Raw genomic sequence first — 22450 nt, forward strand, 5'->3', positions numbered from 1 at the left:
AGAAATTAAGAAAGAAGAACTTATGCTAGCCGAATATCCGGTTTCTGATAAGGCCAAAAATCTGGTTTCGACAGTGTTAGGTATTTGGGAATAAAAAAAAACACTGATTCTAGAATTTTTATGAAAAATTAACTTTAGAACATCATTACTCAAACTCAGTTACTAAAAGATATTTAAAAATTACATAGACAAACTTTTGCCAAATAAAAGATTTACTATAAAGATGAAATTCAGATAAAGTTCATCATGTGAATGAGAAAAAAACGAAGTAAATGAAATAAATTATTGAAATAACATTCGAAAAGTTTCGGACTAGGCCTAATATTGGGTTCGGTTTCAGTTTGAAAAATGCGGGTTTGTCTGAACACTAAATGGGAGCGCTATGTTTACTCTCCAGCCAAAGCAAACTGCTTATAGCGTTGACTTTATTGCATCTAAGAAGCGCATTTTTTGAAGATAATTCTAAAAAGATGTTAAAATTTTGTTGAATATATCATCTTTTTACTCACATATTTCAAGTATTTGTGCTCATTTTGATAAATACTACTCATAATCCCCCACAAACTTTTTCCCCAAACCAATAATATTCTAGCAAACTATTTGAAAATATAAATTCTAAAGCATATTTTAAGGCATCAAACAATAAAAATCAACACTAACCAACAATTTGAGCCGTCCACTTGTCAAATTTTGGACAGATGAGTTCAGTAAATCATCAAATGTAGAATAATACAAATCATCTGAATACATATAGTACTCCTACCAAGTTTTGCATAAAATGTTGGTCACAATATAAAATTTTGTTTACCCAGCAAATTCTTTTCGAATGCGTATTTTTTTTAATCAACAATTTATGATGTTCTTCGCCAACAAAACAAAAAAGAACAAAAGAACAACAAATTGCATGTAATAAAAATCCGAATACTGTCAGTGACATATAGGGAACAATATCATATGCACATGGTGGTTTCTTTTTACAACGCTACAGGCTGGCCGTTTACCACCAGCAACAGAAATTATACAAAAAAATACGACAATCATATATTTTTTTTAAATAAACATGAATTTCTTGCAACCACAACATTCATACAACAGCCGGAAGTAAAACAAACGCCACAGAAAAATTACGCCTTCTTGTGGCCTAAAAAAAACTACATACATATGTATATACAACAATTTATATAAGAAACACACAAATCGAAACAAAAGTTTAAGTATAGAGTTGCTATATACGTGTATTTTGCTAGTGACAGCAACGACGAAACATACATTTACCAACTAAAAAAAAATTCTTGTGAAATGCGGTTGCCACACAAAAAATGCCAACTAAAAATTTTATATACAACATGGTTGTAAATTTTGCTACAAAAACCAAAAGAAAATTATAACCTTTATGTGGTCAAGCAAGAGAAAAATGATTTTAAAAGGAAAACCAAACTAGCGAAAAAAATCTTAATAGAAGATGCGGTTAAAAACATGTGGAATGGTAAAGGCTAGCTTTATTTATTGTTAAAATAAGTCATAACTTGTAGATAAATTGAGGCAATTAAAATGGAATTATTGGGGAGGCTTCACCTTCGTGAGAAGGGTATATATAAGTTTGTCATTCCGTTTGTAATTTCTAAATTTTTCATTTGCGACCCTGTAAAGTATATGGGGGATTTCATGTCAAGTGAACCAACTTTTGAAATCGATGTCTTCCGATCGGGATGAAATTTGCACCAAGGTTAGCTCTATTGGATAGTAACTCAGACACAATTTTTCAACAACATCGGTCGAGAACTCTCTGAGTTATAGGGGGTAAAATTTTGACAATTTGGTCAAACAGGGGTTTTTTCTTATCCATGTAACTTATTACCTATTGTTCTTAGCAAAATGTGTTCCAAATAGTATAGATAGCTATTTCTTCGATCTTTCGAAAAAAAATATTTAAAAAAAAAAATAAAAAATTTTTAATATTTTTTTTCCGAAATCAAAAACTTTTTTGACTTTTTTTTAAAATACGCTATTTTTTTTATTTTTTTTTTTTTTCTTAAAATAAAGTTTAGATATTTTCCTTGAACACCTACTTGGTCGCTTAGTGGGATGCGAGTGGGATATCTATCAAAATAAATATTTTGTAACTCAAAACATAAAATTTTTGACTTTTTTTGCAAAATCAAAAACTTTGTTGACTTTTTTTTTCAAAATGGACCCTTTTTTAATCTTTTTTTTTAGGTCAAACAAAAGCTTAGATATTATCCTTGAAGACCCTTTTGGTCGCTTAGTGGGATGCGAGTGGGATATCTATCAAAATAAATATTTTTTAACTCAAGACTTACAATTTTTGACTTTTTTTTTTGCAAATACGATTTTTTTTTTCCAAATGGGCCCTTTTTTTAAAATTTTTTTGTAGTCAAAAGAAAGCTTAGGTCCATTCCTTTAAGATATTTTTAGTCCCTTAGTGGGATGCGAGTAGGATATCTATCAAAATAAATATTTTGTAACGCAAGACATACAATTTTTTAATTTTTTTTTGCAAAATCAAAATTTTTTTCCAATATGGGCCCTTTTTTAATTTTTTTTTTAGCTCAAAAGAAAGCCTAGGTCCATTCCTTTAAGATATTTTTAGTCCCTTAGTGGGATGCGAGTGGGATATCTATCAAAATAAATATTTTGTAACGCAAGACATACAATTTTTTAATTTTTTTTTGCAAAATCGAAATTTTTTTCCAATATGGGACTTTTTTTTAAAATTTTTTTTGCTCAAAAGAAAGCTTAGGTCTTTTCCTTTAAGACCTATTTTGTCACTTAGGAAGATGTGAGTAGGATATCTATTAAAATAAAAATGTTGTAACTCAAGACATTCAATTATTGACTTTTTTTTTGCAAATTCGAATTTTTTTTCAAAATGGGCCCTTTTTTAAAATTTTTTTTGTAGTCAAAAGAAAGCTTAGGTCCATTCCTTTAAGATATTTTTAGTCCCTTAGTGGGATGCGAGTAGGATATCTATCAAAATAAATATTTTGTAACGCAAGACATACAATTTTTTAATTTTTTTTTGCAAAATCAAAATTTTTTTCCAATATGGGCCCTTTTTTAATTTTTTTTTTTTGCTCAAAAGAAAGCCTAGGTCCATTCCTTTAAGATATTTTTAGTCCCTTAGTGGGATGCGAGTGGGATATCTATCAAAATAAATATTTTGTAACGCAAGACATACAATTTTTTAATTTTTTTTTGCAAAATCGAAATTTTTTTCCAATATGGGACTTTTTTTTAAAAATTTTTTTTGCTCAAAAGAAAGCTTAGGTCTTTTCCTTTAAGACCTATTTTGTCACTTAGGAAGATGTGAGTAGGATATCTATTAAAATAAAAATGTTGTAACTCAAGACATTCAATTATTGACTTTTTTTTTGCAAATTCGAATTTTTTTTCAAAATGGGCCCTTTTTTAAAATTTTTTTTTTAGTCAAAAGAAAGCTTAGGTCCATTCCTTTAAGATATTTTAGGTCCCTTAGTGGGATACGAGTGGGATATCTATCAAAATAAATATTTTGTAACTCAAGATATACAATTTTTGATTTTTTGGCAAAATCAAAAACTTTTTTGACTTTTTTTTAAAATGGGCCCTTTTTGTAATTTTTTTTTTGCTATAAAGTAAGCTTAGGCCTATTCCTTTAAGATGGTTTTGATCGCTTAGTGGGATGCGAGTGGGATATATATCAAAATAAATGTTTTGTAACTCAAGACATACAATTTTTGTGTTAAAACATTTATTTTGATAGATATCCCACTCGCATCCCACTAAGGGACTAAAAATATCTTAAAGGAATGGACCTAGGCTTTCTTTTGAGCAAAAAAAAAAATTAAAAAAGGGCCCATATTGGAAAAAAATTTTGATTTTGCAAAAAAAAATTAAAAAATTGTATGTCTTGCGTTACAAAATATTTATTTTGATAGATATCCCACTCGCATCCCACTAAGGGACTAAAAATATCTTAAAGGAATGGACCTAAGCTTTCTTTTGACTACAAAAAAAATTTTAAAAAAAGGGCCCATTTGGAAAAAAAATCGTATTTGCAAAAAAAAAAGTCAAAAATTGTAAGTCTTGAGTTAAAAAATATTTATTTTGATAGATATCCCACTCGCATCCCACTAAGCGACCAAAAGGGTCTTCAAGGATAATATCTAAGCTTTTGTTTGACCTAAAAAAAAAGATTAAAAAAGGGTCCATTTTGAAAAAAAAAAGTCAACAAAGTTTTTGATTTTGCAAAAAAAGTCAAAAATTTTATGTTTTGAGTTACAAAATATTTATTTTGATAGATATCCCACTCGCATCCCACTAAGCGACCAAGTAGGTGTTCAAGGAAAATATCTAAACTTTATTTTAAGAAAAAAAAAAAAAATAAAAAAAATAGCGTATTTTAAAAAAAAGTCAAAAAAGTTTTTGATTTCGGAAAAAAAATATTAAAAATTTTTTATTTTTTTTTTTAAATATTTTTTTTCGAAAGATCGAAGAAATAGCTATCTATACTATTTGGAACACATTTTGCTAAGAACAATAGGTAATAAGTTACATGGATAAGAAAAAACCCCTGTTTGACCAAATTGTCAAAATTTTACCCCCTATAACTCAGAGAGTTCTCGACCGATGTTGTTGAAAAATTGTGTCTGAGTTACTATCCAATAGAGCTAACCTTGGTGCAAATTTCATCCCGATCGGAAGACATCGATTTCAAAAGTTGGTTCACTTGACATGAAATCCCCCATATATATTCCGGATCCTTATAGATAGCGGAGTCGATTAATCCATGTCCGCCTGTCTGTCTGTAGAAATCAACTATCCGAAGCCCCCAAATAACTTACGTACACCATTCATACATCAATATCTCCGGAATTCGTTGGATATTTAAAATCGTGAAAATCGCTCCACAAATAGCTGATATATAAAGAAAAAACGAGGACAACCTCAATTTTTGACCTATTTTTTACGTATATCTGGACTACTAAGTCATTAATATAGACAGCATATAAGACCACAGTAAATTAGACCTACAATGGTTCAAAATCAAAAAAAATATTTTTTAACTTGAATTTTTTTTTCACCAAGTTTTTTTTCGCTAAATATTAAAAAAAATTTAAAAAACAAAAAAAATAATAAAATTTAAAAAAAAAAATAAAAAAAAATTTTTCCAAAAAAATTTGGAAAAAAAATTTTTGTTTACCTAAGAATATTTAAAATTTTTATTTTGAAGTATAATTTGGTGAAGGGTATATAAGATTCGGCACAACCGAATATAGCTCTCTTACTTGTTTAACATTGTTTTGTATCATGATACAGCAATATAAGGTACACTCAGTAGAAAATAAATTCTCTATTATACAATTCTTGTAACGCCAAACAAAAGAAAAGATATAAAAAAAGATCAAAATCAAAATTTGACGTTATAGGGCTAAATATTGAAAACTCTCCCTAGTGATTCTACCTTCTGCAATTATTGTATCATGGTTTTGTATTAAATAAATTTAAAATAAAAGTAGAGTAAAGAAATTGTAACTAAGACAAGCTAGAATTGAGCTATACAGAATCTTAACCATATGACGACCACGGGGCACCGGTGTCCCAACACAAAAATATTGAATAACTAAATAACGAAAAAAATAATGGGTGCCATTTTAATTTTAATTAGTTCGTAAACGTATCTATTATTAATGTGCTTAGATTAAGAAAAGTTTGGTTACAGAATTTATTTTTTATTGTCATTGAAAATTTACTGTTTTATTTTGGTAGTTTTCAAGAATTGTTCAAAAATGTTTCTTAAGCGTAAAACTGATTTTTTAAATTTTATATTGCGTTAGACCTGATAGGTTCATTTTTATTACATAAAATCATAAATTATTATTCATGTTGCTTGCATTGATATTTAGTCAATAAACATGAGTATGTGGAACGAAAATTTGCATTTTACTACCAAAATTACAGTAAATCCGTTACATTTTTTTGTTTTAATTTCAAAATATATTTTTTTGGCGCTAACTAATTCACATTAAATAGACAAAATGATTACTTTTATCCAAATAGTCTTATGGTGGTGAAAGGGTTAAATATTCTCCATCTACTTTTGTATTAATTTTTTAATTTGAAAAACAGTGCCGTTGAATCACACCGATTGCTTACCGAAGCTTATGGTGAATGTGCTCCATCGGTTTCAACATGACAAGGTAAGACAAAGAACACCCAGGACAGCCAAAAAGTTTGAAGACCAAGAATTGGAGGCATTACTCCATAAAGATAGCTGCAAAATTAAACACGAGATTGCAAAAACATTGGGAGCTACTCATGCAGCAATTTAAAAACGCTTGCCAGCTGTAGGATTCATCCAAAAGCAGTAAAATTGGAAATTGAAGCCGAGGGAGTAAGGCTATAAAATTAAGAATATTCGATATTGGCTTGATTCACTCTTTGTTTCAAAATATGAGCAGTTCTTTTGGCTCGGATCCATATGTTGCCAGAGAAATGGCAAATTATCGTATCTAACAATGGCCAATTATTTTTTATAAATTTAGTTTGTACAGATGTTTCACAATAAAAGCTAAAAATGTTAAAAAAAATCCAGCATATACACAGAGAAAACAGATTCGTAGTAGCAACCGAATTAGTTATCAATCGAATTATTCGGTTGCATATATAGAATTTTTCGGTTCTAGCAATGGAAAATTAGTTGATAAAGAAGAATTTCGGTTCTTTTCGGTTCCAAACTTTTGTTACCCCTTCCAAAATTTTGTATCCACAACTGTAAAATTCGATCACTATCGCAGAATCATTCGATTTGCAACAAATTTCGTTGCTATTTCGAATTTGTTTTCTCTGTTTATATACTTTGACTAAATGTTCGAAAATGTTGCTTCATGGTTTTATATGGAAACCGTTAAAAAATATTGGATTTTCTCTTTAAATAATTTCCAAAAAATTTAAAAATATTTTACCTTCCTGCTATATTTCACACAAAATTTATTGACAAAATCTATTTATGATTATTTATTGGACACTCACATTTAACAAAAGGCAGCCCAAAAGCTAAAAATTTATTTCGACATTTTTTCCCAAATTGTTTTTCCAACGAAATCAAATTATTTTTAAAAATATATCTCTTATCGTAAATCTTGTTATAAAGCCTTTTGGCTATAAATACAACAAGCAACCGAAATGAAACTAGAAATGTTAGAAATAAATGAAAAACCACAAAAATACAATATCGAAATCATACCTTCTTAAACAGGAACATATTTCAGGGTGTAGGTGTTGCCCCAAAGGACATTAAATGTACGAGTAGTTTTCGTTTTGTTTTTAGCAAAACTAAACTTTCAAACCAAAATGAATTAGGAAAAAATACTCTGAAATGAGAAATAAAAGAAAAAAATTGCAAATATTAGTATGAAAAAAACTTAAAGTGGATTTTTTTTATTTGTTTTAACTAAAATTTATTATTGTAGTAACGAGACATATAAAAATTTGTTGTAGATGCAGACAGCAACAGTAGAAGAAAAAAAAAAGTGTCAAGAAAAGAAACAGTGAGGTACCACCCACAAAATGGTTGAGGCAACAAAAAAAATACACCAAGTCCAAGCATACATTCACATACATAGAAAAATAAATAAAACAAATAAGTATAAAAGTTAAGAACAAAAACCATAAGGAATCGAAAATGGTAGAAAGAACAAAAAACAAAAAAACTCAGCGACCGGAAAACGGAAATGAATCATTTCATTAGTTGGCTACGCCTACGTTTATTTTATTTTTTATGTTTTGTTTCCCCAACAAAACTAGAGGCAGCAGCCAACAGACACTGTAAGAGCCAGAGTCATAGTCGGAGTGGCAGTGGCAATAGCTTTAGTAGTTTATTCCTTTGGGTATATGACAACATGGTTTCTTTTAGGTTTTGCTAACATTTTAAATGAGTGTGTCTGTATGTTTGTTCCCTTCTTTTTTATTTATTTGTTTTATAGTGTGAATTGTTATAATAAAACAGGAAAAAACTCAATTTAAAGCTTAAAAAATTGACTTGAAATGTTGTTTAGTTTACTATTCCTTTTTTGTTTTTTTTTTGTGAAAGTATCTATATAACATATACTAGTGTGTTTTTTTGTGTATGCCTGAAGTATATTACAATTTGCTAACAAATTCCTTTGAGTATTAGTTAAAACAAATACAAGACATACTACATTTCGTAGTAGATGAAATGTCTTTTTTGTGGCAATAAAGAAAGAACAAAAAGAAAACAAACAAAATAAATTAGACATTTGTATTTTGCAGTTAAGTGGCTGAATAATGATGTATTTAAATAAATCTTCATAATGTATGTACTCCCATGTTAAACAATTTAATCATATTAGGTTTTGTTTTAGGCTTTGATTGAATTTCTTTTACAATGTTTTACAATTTTAATGGGTTCAAAGGATGAATGGATTTCGAAACTTATGTTGAGAAAAATGGATGTATAAATAAGTAAGTACTTGTATATAGAAACTTTGTAGTTTAAATTATTGGGTGTACGACTTAAAAATGCCGGATTTTGCTTAAATTTTAAGTTTTTATTTTGAAACAATTGTACAATGCCTTTTTACATATTTCTGGCAACATATTGATTACGAGCCATAATAACTGCTCATATTTTGAGACCAAGAATGAATCAAGCCAATATCGACTAAATACTTTTTAACATGTATTTCAACATAGGGCCGAGCGTTGTCATGATGGAATATTACGGTTTTATGTCTGGCCGCATATTCTGGGCGTTTTCAGCAAATGCTCGTTTCAAACGAATCAGTTGCGTTCGGTACAGGTTTCCTGTGATGGGCTGCTCATATTTCAATAGCTCATAGTAGTTAGGACCCTTTGGCTTCCACCAAATACAGAGCATTACCATAGCGCCATGGGTATTTGACTGGTTGGCCGGGCTTCACATACGATCTCTTACGTTTCGGGTTATCGTAATAGGTCCATTTTTAGTCGTAAGTAATGATTTGGTTCAAAAATTATGTTCTTTTATAGAGTTCAAGCAGCATTTGAGACATGGAAAATCGTCTTTCAAGGTCTTTCAGCTTCAATTCGTATGATATCAAATTCCCAAGCTTTTCGATGAATCCTGCTGCTCGCAAAAGTTTTGAAATTGCTGCTTGAGTAGCTCCCAGTTCTTGTTGAGTTTGAAAATAATCTTCATGCAGTAATGCCTCAAACTCTTGGTCTTCCAATTTTTTTTCTGGAGTGAGCAATCTTTATCTTCCGTGTAAAAATCACCACTTCTGAAGCACTCAAACCACCTCTCGCACCTTGAAACCGATGGAACGCATTCACCGTTAACCACGGTGAGCCATCGGTGTGCTTCAGCGGCAGTTTTTTCAAATTAAAGAAGTAAACCTAAACTTCCAGCATATGAAGCTTTGTTGGCACAAAATTCGACACTTTCGTAGCAAAGAAATTTTTTTTTGTTTACAATAATTAACTGAGAATAAATGACAGATATTTACCATTCAAATGCCATACATGCTATTAAAAATAAAGACCGCATTCAAATGATACCTTTATATTGTAAATCCCTCATTTTTAAGTCATACATCCAATCGTTTTTAATGGCTTAACTTTAGTGTCTGACTTTGCTGCCTTGGACAGTTTTGATCACAGATATAAGAGAGTTAGAAATGTCTTGGAAATTTCACCGAAATTCTCCAATTTCAAATCGGTCCCTACTTTAACCCATAATAGGTACAACTGTCAAAATTTACAAACTTAATCCTAATTTAGTATTTATTAGAATCAAAAATAATTTTTTTAAATGTTGTTAAAAATATTTTTTGAACTGTACAATTTGGGTTTTGGGAAATGCATGAAATTTTTTTATAAAGGCTAAACGAACTTAGAAAATTTTCTTATTTTTTATATATTTAATCATCCACTATTTTATTTTGCAAATATTGCTACTTTGATCCAAAACTCCAAAAATGTACACCTCTAAACTTTACCAGTTTTTCTTAAATTTAGCATTTGGTTCTTGATTGACCGAGAATAATTTTAGACCTTGGGAGCATGGAAAAATTGCAAAATATGGACGGACCACTCAAATATATATAGTATAATGAAAAGCCAGCAAAAAGTATTAAGATTTCTAAAAATTTTCGAAACCCGGTTTCTTAAAAATTTTGTATTTTGAATACTCTAGTGTCATTAGATTTAGTGTCAGTTGATGTGAATTCAGCGTGGCGCAAAGTATTTATGTACAAGATGCAAAAACGTGTCGTTACAATGTCATGAGCATTTGATTAATGTTAGCAAAAAATTCAATTTCGAATACTAACATTTACTAATCGCAAATATTAATACATACGAAAAATATGTTTCCTGGAAGAAGAATGGAATCAAAAGTTTTTTAACATAACATCTACTTTAAGATAAGTAGAGATAATTTTAAAAATTAATACATTTATCATACACACCACATTACTTAATAAAAAGCTAAATGAAGTCTATGTATAACAACTCATTATTAAACATAAATATATAAGTATATTAATCATTTAAAACTTTTTAAAAAATATTTTCTGCAAAAAAAACTTATGCTAATGATGATACAACAATATTCCTGAAATTGATACATACGAATGTTGCATGCAACATTTACACACATGTATATAATGTACTTAAATGTCTTCTCCTACTTGCATAAATTTAATGAATATGTATGTATATTTTTCCCCCCAAAAAAAACTTTATTTCTTTAGAAATGTTTGCAATTCTTTACATGTAGAAACAAACAAGTTGTACTTACTAAGTACTTCTTATGCAAGTTAGTATTTATTTATTATACGAATATTTAACATTAAAAGTAACGAATTTTCAAAAGAAACATAGTAAACGAGTGAGTACAACTTTTTAATGAATGCCTTTTCAGGAAAACTTAACATGTACTTTTTGCTGTTTGTTATTGTTGTTGTTTGTATACTAAAATTTAAAATATTCCCATTCCAAAAAAAAGTGCAGGTTTATATTTCCTTCCTGGACAGAATTGCTTCTCTTTTTTGGCTTATTTGGTTTTGTGTCAGCTTTAGCATAAAGCTCAACACTTTGTTTAACAAAAGCAGCAAAGTTTTTGCAAATCTTATCTTTACACCAAAGAGAAAAAAAGCAAAAATAACAAAAACTTTGTTGCTCCAACAAGAAACCGAAACAAACTTCAAAAAAGTACCATAAAACATGTAACATAATATAATAGAAATGTATTATGTGGTGTGTTATGGTATTGTTAGATTGTATTGTATATTATTATGTATATGATTTTATTATAAATATATATTGTATCGTTTATCCTTTTTTTCTTTTACAGATCATAAATAATGACTTAACACATCCATATGAATTTATTAAAAAGGAAGTAAGTGCGTGTGTGTTTTTTTTTGACTGGCAATGAACGAATTTTTTAGGTACTACTCTTCAATGATTTGAAAATGTTTAAAAATATTTGGTAATATTATCGATTTTTTATATAAAGACGAGTTTTTCTTATATGGGGGATTTCATGTCAAGTGAGCCAACTTTTAAATCCGATCGGAATGGAATTTGCAAGAATGTTAGACCTATTGGATAGTTTGAATTCAGACACAACAATTTTTCAACAAGATTTTTCAAGAACTCTCTGAGTTAGAGGGGGTCAAAATTTGTCATTTTGGCCAAACATGTCTTTTTGCTCATCCATGTAACTTATTAGCTATTGTTCTTAGAAACATGTATCCCAAAAAATATTAAATACAATTTTTTTTCCGAAATCAAAAACTTTTTTGACTTTTTTTTTAAAATGGCCCCTTTTTTTCTTAAAAGAAAGCTTAGATATTTTCCCTGAAGACATATTTGGTGGCTTAGTGGGATGCGAGTTCGATATCTATCAAAATAAATATTTTCAACCCAATTATGAACAAAACTCCTCGGGAGATTTTTCCCTTTTGTCATTTTTCCTATTCAAATTCAATGTTAAAAATAAGAAAAGTTAAAAAACTCCAGCGGAATTTTTATTCATAATTGGGATGTTTGTAAACTCAAAATATTTTTTTTTACTTTTTTTGCTAAATCAATTTTTAACTTATTATTTAAATGGACCCTTTTTTCATTTCTTTTTTGCTCAAAAGAAAGCGAGTGGAATATCTATCAAAAGAAATATTTTGTAACTCAATACATAAAATTTTTTATTTTTTATAGCAAAATCTAACTTTTTTTCCTTTCGATCGATTTTAAAAGTTGGTTCACTTGACATGAAATCTCCCATATTCCCCATAAGTATGAATTTTAATTGGGTACAATATCTAGGAGCTACAGATTCCTTTGTTATCAACAATGCATTAAATACCTTACATTGTTTACAGATGACGTATTTGTTGAATGCAGTTTTTGTTTTTAATAACTTATACGACATTCTGAAGGATACATATCTGTCATTTATTTCCACTTAGTTATTGAATATTATAGTGTAAACGAAAATGTCGAATTTTGTACTAACAAAGCGTCATAAGCAGGAATTTTAGCTTGACTTCTTTAGTTTGGGAAAAAGTGCCGCTGAAGTACACCGATTGCTCGCCAAAGCTTATGGTGAATATGTTCCATTAGTTTCAACCTCCGTTGATGGTTTGTGCGGTTTAGAAGTGGGAATTTAGACACGGAAAGCAAAATCATTGGGAACTAGTCAAGCATCAATTTCAAAACCTTTTGCGAACAACAGGATTCAACTAAAATTTTGCCTCAGCCACCTTACAGACCAAACCTTGCCCCGTCCGACTACAATTAGTATCGAAACTGGTCGGCAAAAATCCAACTTTCGTTTATTAAGGACCACCGTACTGTACATTCTCTGTTCGTCCAAGTCCTTAAAAATTCATTATTCATGTTTGTATTTATATAAATTATAGAACCAATGCATAACTAGTTCCAATAAAACTATTCATAAGTGCTTTTGAAACACATTACTGTTCAACAGAACGGGTTCTGGAAGTATTTGAATATATTCTTTGCAGAACATTTTATAATAAGTTCTAAAAATGTTCCTGGAACAAAACTATTATTTGAAAATATTGTTGTATTGCATTGTTTTAAAAGTCTTTTTATATGTTTCACATTTGATTAATTTAGATTTCGATATTTTGAAAAATTATAAGAAATAGTTCAAAATTCTCCAGTTCCAAATGTCCCTCTTCTATATTTTCAACAAGAAATAGTTATTAAGAATACGTAAATTTGACTTTATAAAAACCTTTATCATGAAATGACTAAATTAGTAGTTAACTGCGATATTACTGCTTAAATACACTGAAAAAATATCCCAAGAAAAAACTTCATTAATTCGGAAGCAGCGGGAATTTTTATTACTTCCATATAGCTTCTCGCAAAACTACCTAAAGCTATCAGGAATCACAAAGGCATAGCCTCCAGGCGAAGAATCACGAACAAAAATAGTGTAATACTCTCAGTATTTCGTACATCCCAAAAATTGGTATGGGCTTCTGATTGTACTGAAATATAATTTTTGTTCTGCCTTAGTGCTTCCAGGTACTTTACTTCATTTTTTCACATTTTTGGAATTTATATATTCACCCCTATCGGCAATAACATGTCAAATTTTGTTCCCATGAAATATCCATTTCCCTCGAAGGGAATATAGCTATCGGGAATATCACGATGAACTTTACATTCACAATAGTTGATTTTGTTCGTAACAGCTGTTTATTGTTTACAAAATTCCATCTAAAAATTTCACAAGGGGAATTTTTTCACGTGAACCTGTACAAGTTTCAATTACTCTACGAATTACAAAGAAGTTGTTTAAGCATAGACACTGGATGAACCAGAGATAAGCGAGTAAGTTTACTAAGTTGCAGGAAACTATTGACTTTAACAAATTCGAATAATAAAAATTCATATTTTCTAGTTAGAATATACATATGTACTATATTTACTACATAAATATCTCCTAGTGTATAGTTCATTTTACATTCCATCTTTCAAACGAGTACATAATAAGACGACAGTACATAATCTTTTTCTAACATCATTCAAGTGTTGCCTACTTAACTTCATATATGATGAAAAGGCCTGCTTTAATTTTTTTCTTTCTTTACAATTTCCTTTTTAATAAACATATTTCATGCAGTCAGCTTTCATTTCATTCACTCTTACTCACACTCTTTACATGTGTAAGTACTAAGACTGCTACTTGTCTGGGTACTTTAAGATATTAGATACTAGAAAAAGATGAAATTCTATAGTAACCAAGGAGTAGGTACAATTCACTTCAAAGTAAAATAAACTTAAGTTTGTGTTTGTCTGTTTGAGTCTGCGGGAGTAGATACTTGTAAGTTAGTTACTTCCTTGTATTGTAAAAAAAAATCAAAAATTGACAAACTACAGTTTGCCTTTTCTTCACTTTTGTATTTTACTACATGTGTGGAACAATTATTTAATTAAAATCTTTATTAGATTGAAAGTATATTTAGTTCTTTTTACATTCTTTATGTTGTAGAATAGAATACTTGACATTTGAAGTATTATATAGTTAGAATGTGTATGAGGAAATAAATTAACATACATAAAGCGAATGAGTGACAATAGAGAAGAAAGTTTTAAAAACTGTAACTCATTGTTAGAAATTACTTATATCATTTTAATACTAAATTCTTTCATAATTTCCTAAAAACAATTGGGGGATTCATACGGTCTGCTATTAAGTCGTATTGTCATAATGTCCTAATATAATATGATAGTTTAAACAAATTGTTGTTGTACTTTAAACAAAAAAGTATTATTTTATGACAAAACAATAGTTCAAAAAACCTCATTAGTTTAGAACTTTTTTGTTTGAAATATAACAAAAATTTTTTTAAACTATCATAATATATTAGGACATTATGACAATATGACTTAATAGCAGATGGGTTGAATCTCGCAAATGTGTTGACTATGTTTAAAATAATATGGATAACCTGATTAGAAATTACGATAATTCTCTGAGCAAAATTTGTGCCGATTAATCGACAATCAATGAAGTCTGATCGTATTAGCTGAATATGTGTAACAAGTCCTTTTGCACATAAAGTGTTTGATATGGAACCAGACACTCTTTCAAGTAACCAGTCACGTGACTAGTACTCTACCCTCTCGTGAAGTAAGAGGAATCCTGTTGTTAATAAAAATTTGATTGTAATGAAATTTTCTGATCATGAAAAATTTTAGATTTTAATGTGAAATTTTAGTTTTTACATTCGATTATATTTCAGCCATATTTTTTTAATTCACAATTTTCGGATCCATTATTCTGTTCTCTAAAGAAGACCAGAATCAATAGGTTCTTATGGTCATCCGAAAGTTCATCCATAGACGGACTGTTTATTGCATATAACCCATTGTTATATGTACTTTAGTACCTCCCTCCAACTTAATAGATGCAAATTCAAGATATTACAAATATAAAAGGCGAATTTATACAAGGTGACATCACGAAGACATCCAAGGCGAATTATCATGGTGACCCGTGTTAATACGCCTTGCTTCATAGGGTAACATAGAGACGAGACGTAATTGTCAGAAATCTAAGTCTGTTGTCAAAAACCTATCTCTGGCAACAACAAAATACATGCTAGTCAATGTATTTTGTTTTTGTATCAGACATATGATTAGTTGTATTTTTGTTTGACAAATCGGAGTGTCTCGTCTCTATGTATAATTCTCTATGCCTTGCCTTGTAGTCTACTAAAATATTTGAAATTTCAATAAACAAAGTCAAGCAAATTGATTTGTTTCAAAAATTTGTTTAAAAAAAAAAATAATTAATACACGAAAATATTTCTTCTAGCAACATGACTCCAGCAAAGGTCACAAAATTTACCAAACTCACAATTGAAGATGATGACAAAAGAGAAATGGTAATTACAATTTACTTCATGATAAAACCATCCTATAAATATTATAATTTTCCCCCCAAATAGGCTCCACCGGAAGTCAAAATCAAAAAAGTCATGATGGATCGTATCGAGCCATCATCGGCCACAGCATCTTTAATGCATTTAAGTTTATACGAACGCATGTTGTTGGAGACTCAAAAGATCTTGCACATAAGATCTCAATTGGTAGTTCATGAGAAAATAGATAATAAAATGGTAAATGTAACACCCAAACCAATAGATGTTCCCTACGAGACGGAAGGTTATAAGAAATTGACAAGAAAATATACTGGCTTGCAAGTTGGTGGGGATGTAGGGGATGATATAACCAGTTTTAAGAGTGTGACAAGTACTATAATGAAATCGCGATCATCTAGGGGAGTGGGATTGAGACTGTCACTGGAAGATATAATAAATGGGGTAAATCGTTTAAATAAGAACTAAATTCTATATTTCTTTATGCAATCCTAAAATTTTAGGTTGGCAGTGAGCGTATGCTTATGGATTTACAAGTCTCTGCCAGACACTCTTCCCACATGGTAAGTTTAGACTCTTCAACATCTTCTCTATCACTGCCAGAAATGCCCTTAGTCCCCAAATACAAATGGCCCTTCATACGCATAATATTGCGCAAAACAGAGCTACAGCTGCTGTTTGAACAACGCAGTATGACGGCTATAAAAAATACCGAGGATGGTAATTTCGCTGAAATGGATAATAAAGAATATGATTACCTTACCCTTGGTAGAGGTAAAGTACGCAGGCGTTCGGAGGCTGAATCACAAACATCAGAAACTCTATATAAAGCCAGAGAAATCAATACCAACAAGTTAGAGACAAGAGACGTTGCCACATATGTTTCTTACTTTGAAATGTTTGATACCTACAATCAGCTGGAAGATATCAAATATGGCTTCAATGAGTACGAATCCACAAAGCTGCATATTTCCCAAAGTCAAACTCCAGAGGAACAATTTGCTATTATAGCACAATTGCCCTCATTTCACCTGGCCAGTGTGATAATAAAACGTTTATTGGCTGGAAATACCTATGAAGAGGGTCAAAAACGATTCCGCAATATGATAAGCGTAACAAGAACGGTGAAAAAGATTAATTATAAATATTCTCTGAAAACTTTGTTTAACATACATCCAGCTTCCAAAGATAAAGTACGAAAAGCGATATCCGACATGAGTTTCTGTTATACCAACAGCGATATATTGGCCGTGGCTTATGGCATTTACTCCTATCAGGCGGCCAAATTACCCAAAAGAGGTGAAGTGTGTGTGTGGAGCATTAAGAATCCCTGTGATCCAGAACGTTTCTATAACTACGAGGTGCCAGTGGTGTCAGTAGAATTCTCTCCCTATATGCCTACATTATTGGCCATAGGCCTGTTCGATGGTTCGGTGGAAGTTAGAGATATAACAAACTATAATCAACCTGCTGTAGCGATATCTCAGCGCAATTCGTCACCTGGTGTTGATCCCGTTTTGGCCATTAAATGGATTAAACAAGCCACTTCCAATGGCCATGAAGATGTCGATCCTTTTATCGCACTCTCCCAGGATGGTTCAGTCACACAATATACTATTATTAATAGTCCCTTTTTGTCGGGTTTCAAGCTAATGTCTTTGGAACGAATTGAGGGTATACCGGAGGGCTTGCCGGGCATTAAATGTTCCTCTGAGTTAACACAACATACTAATCGTTGTTCGCAAGGCTTGAATTTAACAAAACATCCCACTCAATTAGATATATATTATGTGCTAACCGATGAGGGTTGTGTGCACAAGTGTTCGACAAATTATCAACATCATTATTTACAAGTTTTGAAGACCCATGAGGGCGCCGTTAATGCTATGGATTTTTCGCCTTGGTCACCGAAATTGTTTTTGACATGCGGCAATGATTGGTGAGTGGAAAGGAGTGGAAATTGGTATATATATTTAAACAACTATTTTTCGAATTTCCTTTTCAAGGTGCATACGCATATGGATGGATGGTATATTCCAGCCTTTAGTAACACTTAAAAATACATGTGGACCCTATCAGTGGGCTGCTTGGAGTCGTGTGCATTCCACTATATTGATAGCAATTAATCGTAAACAGTGTGAAATATGGGATTTGAGGAGAAACATTCTGAAGCCCATGTCAACCACTTTCGTTGGTACATCATATAATACCATGGGAATGTATGTATGATAAAATCAATTTAGGAGATAAAACAATTATTTGTTTTTAGTTAAAAATTATCAATGATGCCAATGTTTATTGTTTGAAATCGCCATTCTTAAAACCAAAACTTTCATATACAACTTATAAAGCATTTATGATTTTTTGAATGATATCTCAAAAAGAATAGTTTTATAATATTAGGTATATGAATTAAAAATGTGGGATTTTTTTAAATTTTTAGCTTTTATTTTATGGTTTCCGTGCCAAATGAGCTGCTCATCTTTTGAGGCCAGGAACGAATTAAGCCAATTTCGGATACTCTGTTCCAAAGTGAAGCGTATCCCAGAGAAAGCGTTCTGCTTCAATCGAAACAAATAGTAGTCGGACGGGGCAAGGTCTGGACTATAAAGTGGGTGCTGCAAAACTTCTCAACTACTCTTGTTGTTTTCATGCCTGAATATTAAGGTTTCATGTCTAGCCGCATATTCTGGGCGTTATTCGGTCAATGCTCGCTTTAAATTAATCAGTTGTGTTCGGTACAGGTACCCTGTAATGGTACCTTAGTGCCATGAATATTTGGCTATGCTGTCGATTCGGCTGGTTGGCCGGGAAATCGAAATCTTAAGCTTCAGATTATCGAAATGGATCCAGTTTTCATTGCAAAAATTATTTTCTTTTGTTGCGTTCAAACACAAATCGTTCTTCAAGGTCCCACGGCTTCAGTTTTTATGGTACCCAATTTCTTTGCTTTTGGATGAATCTAGCTACTCGAAATTATAAAATTACTGACTGAGTAGCTCCTAATAATTTTACAAACTCTTTTTGAACAATATTCATGGAGTAATGCTTCAAATTCTTGGTCTTCAAACTTTTTAAACTATAAGGTTCATGAATCGGCATTTTAAAATATTTCTCTTGGGAACATCGACTATATTTTCTTTTCCCCCATATAAATGCAGCCACAATAAAGTACTCTAATAACTCAAATATCATAATTTCTCATTTTCCTTGCAGCTTCTCTCTCGATGGCAATTCCATTGCAATTGGCACCGAACGAGGCAAAGTAGTAATCAACGCTTTAGATGAGATGCCCTTTCCGCCCTACTATCAATATGACACTTTGGAAAAGGCCATTTACAAAGCGGTCAGCATTTACCCAGAATTGCTAATAGAATTAAAAAGTATTGGTTATTTCGGTTATCCGAATAAGGAATTTGTAAAACCAACCTGAAATGCAATCAACAGTTAATAATTATCTGAACATGTTAATATTACTTTTCTAGTGAAAAATAAAATTAAAATAATTTAATAAAAACATGAAACATAATACGCTATTTACATATAATTAAGGGCAATTTGTCTCTGGTTGGGTGTAAGTTTTATTGAATATCAAATAAATATCCAATTAAATAAATTGCAGTAATTTAATCAATTCAATTAAGGTTTTTTGTTCGTTTATTTAAAGTATGTTGTTTATGTTAAAGGGTTTCATTTAAAAAAAACAAAAAAATGTTAATAACTTACATATGAATTTATAAATATAGTATTTATATTTTATTTATTTTAATATAAAATATGTACGTTTATTTCATGTTTAATTGTTGTAAATGCATTTTGCAATTTAACTTATTTATTATTACTTATTTAAATGTACGTTCTTTTTTTTTGGGGGGGGGATGGGGGAATTTCCAGTTTATATGTCACATGGAGTTTTAATTATTTACAAGTTGTTGTATAGTTTTACTTTAGTTGTTGTTGTTTGTTGTAACATGGGAATTTTTCATTTGAAAAGTTGTAAAATTGTTAAAATATCACAAGTATTTATTTGTATTTCTCTCGTTTTATTGCCTTTGTTGTTCTGGTTGTTTGTATTTATTTTATTATCCATTACATTTAACAAAAATGTTGATATTTACATTTTTACATAAATATTTTATAAGTTGATAACAGTTTGAGCACTGTTTATGACATTCAAATGTAGCCTAATGGGATTAAGAGTTGAGCAGGAAGGGATTGTAGGGTAGTAGTTGTCATTTAATATTTCAAATATGTTTTTCATTGTTTAAGTGCAGCATATACAGAGTTGTAAGGAATAACATATTTCTATTTTTTTTTAAATATAACAAATTTTAATATTTTTATTGGTTGTTTTTTTTTAAATGTACAAATTTGTAGCAAAAGATTTCTTTGAGTATTTCTCACAAACAGATTTTTACAAATCTGAACAATTTTCAGTTTCTTAATAATGATCTAAAATACTAGACAACTGATAAATACTAACAATAATTTCATTATTCTACACTTAAATTATGCAGGGGTTCTTATATTGCAATTCTGTTTCGAAAATACATAAACTGCGAAGCGTTTTGCTTGTCTGCAGACACCCCCAGAGTCTCTGGCGGGAATCGAACCTGCAGCCCTCAGATTGATAGTCCAGCACACTATGGTCTATCTTGGAACCAAAGTGGACTGTAATAACGATATGCTTAAAGTTACAACTTCAAAAAATAATAAGGAAGTTGTTTTTAAAATTGATTACAAAATTGTTTTTTATAAAGGCTCTTCTAATAGAGACTTCGGAATTTTGACAATTGGTATCGACCATATTATTGAAGGCACTTCTATTGGATTGGTTGTCATATATGCAGTTTGTTTTGTCAAATCACCCTAAATGGATATAGTGCTCAAATGATAAAACGGTTATATCAAAATGGGTGTTCTGTTTCGCAGTCATTTATTCAGTTTATTTTGCCGAATCACCATAAAATTGTTTTATATAAAAGGGTTTTATGTTCGGCCAACGTACCGCTTCGTTCATTTTACGCGATGAGGCCCATATCTGTATGAATAGGTACGTCAATAAACAAAATTGTCGAATTTGGGACGATACCAATCGACATGACATCCAAGAGCATCCTGATAAAGTCACTGTTTGGTGTGGATTTTGATCTGGCGGCGTTATCGGTCCATATGTTTTTTAGAACCAACCATCTAAACTTCTTTTGGCCTGAATTGGATGACATGTGGTTTCAATATGACGGCGCTACATGCCACACAGCTCATGCCATTGGACATTCTGCACTAGCGATTTGAGGGCATGGTCATCTTAGGTGGTGGTGATATGAACTGGCCACCGAGATATAAATCTATTAGACATTTTCTTGTGAGGTTTCCTTAAGGCCCTCAAAGCCAAATTCAGCCTGTTTTATGCGCCATAGTCATGGGAAATTGGACATTTCGGATGCGATTTTGAAAAACTCTCATCTGTTTGAAAGGTAAAACATATATCTTTTATCACTAAGCGCTGCCAGTCTTCAAATTTAAATATTTAAAACAAAGTGTGTTTTAGATGTTATCATCCGCGGCTTCGCTGTCTAAAACACACTTTGTTTTAAATATTTAAATTTGAAGACTGGCAGCGCTTAGTGATAAAAGATATATGTATGTTTTACCTTTCAAACAGATGAGATTTTTTAAAAATCGGTTGGAAATTGTCGGTGTTATGGTCGTTTATGTTTTAATAAATGTACTTTTAAATTTTAATTTTCTTTACGCTCTAAGTCGATCGTGAGCATACTGAAGTAGCCTTCCAAAACACGTAAGTAAATATCAGTTAAAAATTGAAATTGAAGGAGTTATGCTTATTTTTCTGATAACCACCCCTATCGCGAATCAGTATTTCACATGAAATATGTTCCCTTTTCCCATTTTTGTTCATAAACTTTGTTCATGAGAAAAAATTCCCAATGTTGTGAAATTTTTAGATGGAATTTTGAAAACAATAAACAGCTGTTACGAACTCAACTATTGTGAATAAAAAATTTAGGGGAATATCACGATAGCAATTTTCCCTTCGAGGGAAATGAATATTTCATGGGAACGTAAATTTCACATGGTTTTAACGATAGGGGTGAACATGTTTTTATTATTTCACTAAAACGAAGTGATCGAGAAAAACTATAAGAATTTCCGTAATCTATGGTTTCCAGCAAAACAGAATAGCTGCATATTTTTTTTCGTTCACATTTGTATCACTGTGTTATTAATATGGTTTAAACGAAAAAAAAAATAAACTTAATTTTAGCACAGATACTTCATTGCCTAATGAAGAGTAAATAAATAGTTATATATGTATGTTCGTATATGACCTAAAAATTCTGAGCCAAATATTTTCGTTTTTAAAGTATGAACATGAACCGTATTTCAATTAGTATTCATCGCAATGAAAACTCACTCGTATTGCATGAGTTTGTTAAATGAAAACATTTAAATATTAAATTATTTCGCATACGATTTCAGCTTGTGCAAAAGTTTTTATTGAA

The 22450-nt window shown here is 30.6% G+C and overlaps 1 protein-coding gene and 1 long non-coding RNA gene across 2 annotated transcripts in view; one reads left to right on the top strand and one right to left on the bottom strand.

Moving 5' to 3' along the window:
- LOC135959241 (uncharacterized) overlaps positions 1-22450 on the bottom strand; it is a 169313-nt gene that overhangs the window by 74693 nt on the left and 72170 nt on the right. The window lies entirely within an intron of this gene.
- On the top strand, positions 15793-19377 carry LOC135958802 (dynein axonemal intermediate chain 4-like). The gene is made up of 5 exons (XM_065509701.1): positions 15793-15932; positions 15996-16370; positions 16430-17865; positions 17933-18145; positions 19143-19377. The coding sequence occupies exons 1-5, from the start codon at positions 15867-15869 to the stop codon at positions 19357-19359; spliced, it is 2307 nt and encodes a 768-aa protein (XP_065365773.1). The 5' UTR covers positions 15793-15866; the 3' UTR covers positions 19360-19377.

The sequence above is a fragment of the Calliphora vicina genome, chromosome 4 (genome assembly GCF_958450345.1).
Source record: "Calliphora vicina chromosome 4, idCalVici1.1, whole genome shotgun sequence".
NCBI classification, from domain to species: Eukaryota; Metazoa; Arthropoda; class Insecta; order Diptera; family Calliphoridae; genus Calliphora; species Calliphora vicina.

Excerpts from the sequence above, each read along its gene's own strand:
- LOC135958802 (XM_065509701.1), top strand. The coding sequence starts at position 15,867 with ATGACTCCAGCAAAGGTCACAAAATTTACCAAACTCACAATTGAAGAT. Across the intron at positions 15,933-15,995 it reads ATGATGACAAAAGAGAAATG|GCTCCACCGGAAGTCAAAAT; the intron begins GTAATTACAATT and ends CCCCCCAAATAG. Across the intron at positions 18,146-19,142 it reads TCATATAATACCATGGGAAT|CTTCTCTCTCGATGGCAATT; the intron begins GTATGTATGATA and ends TTTTCCTTGCAG.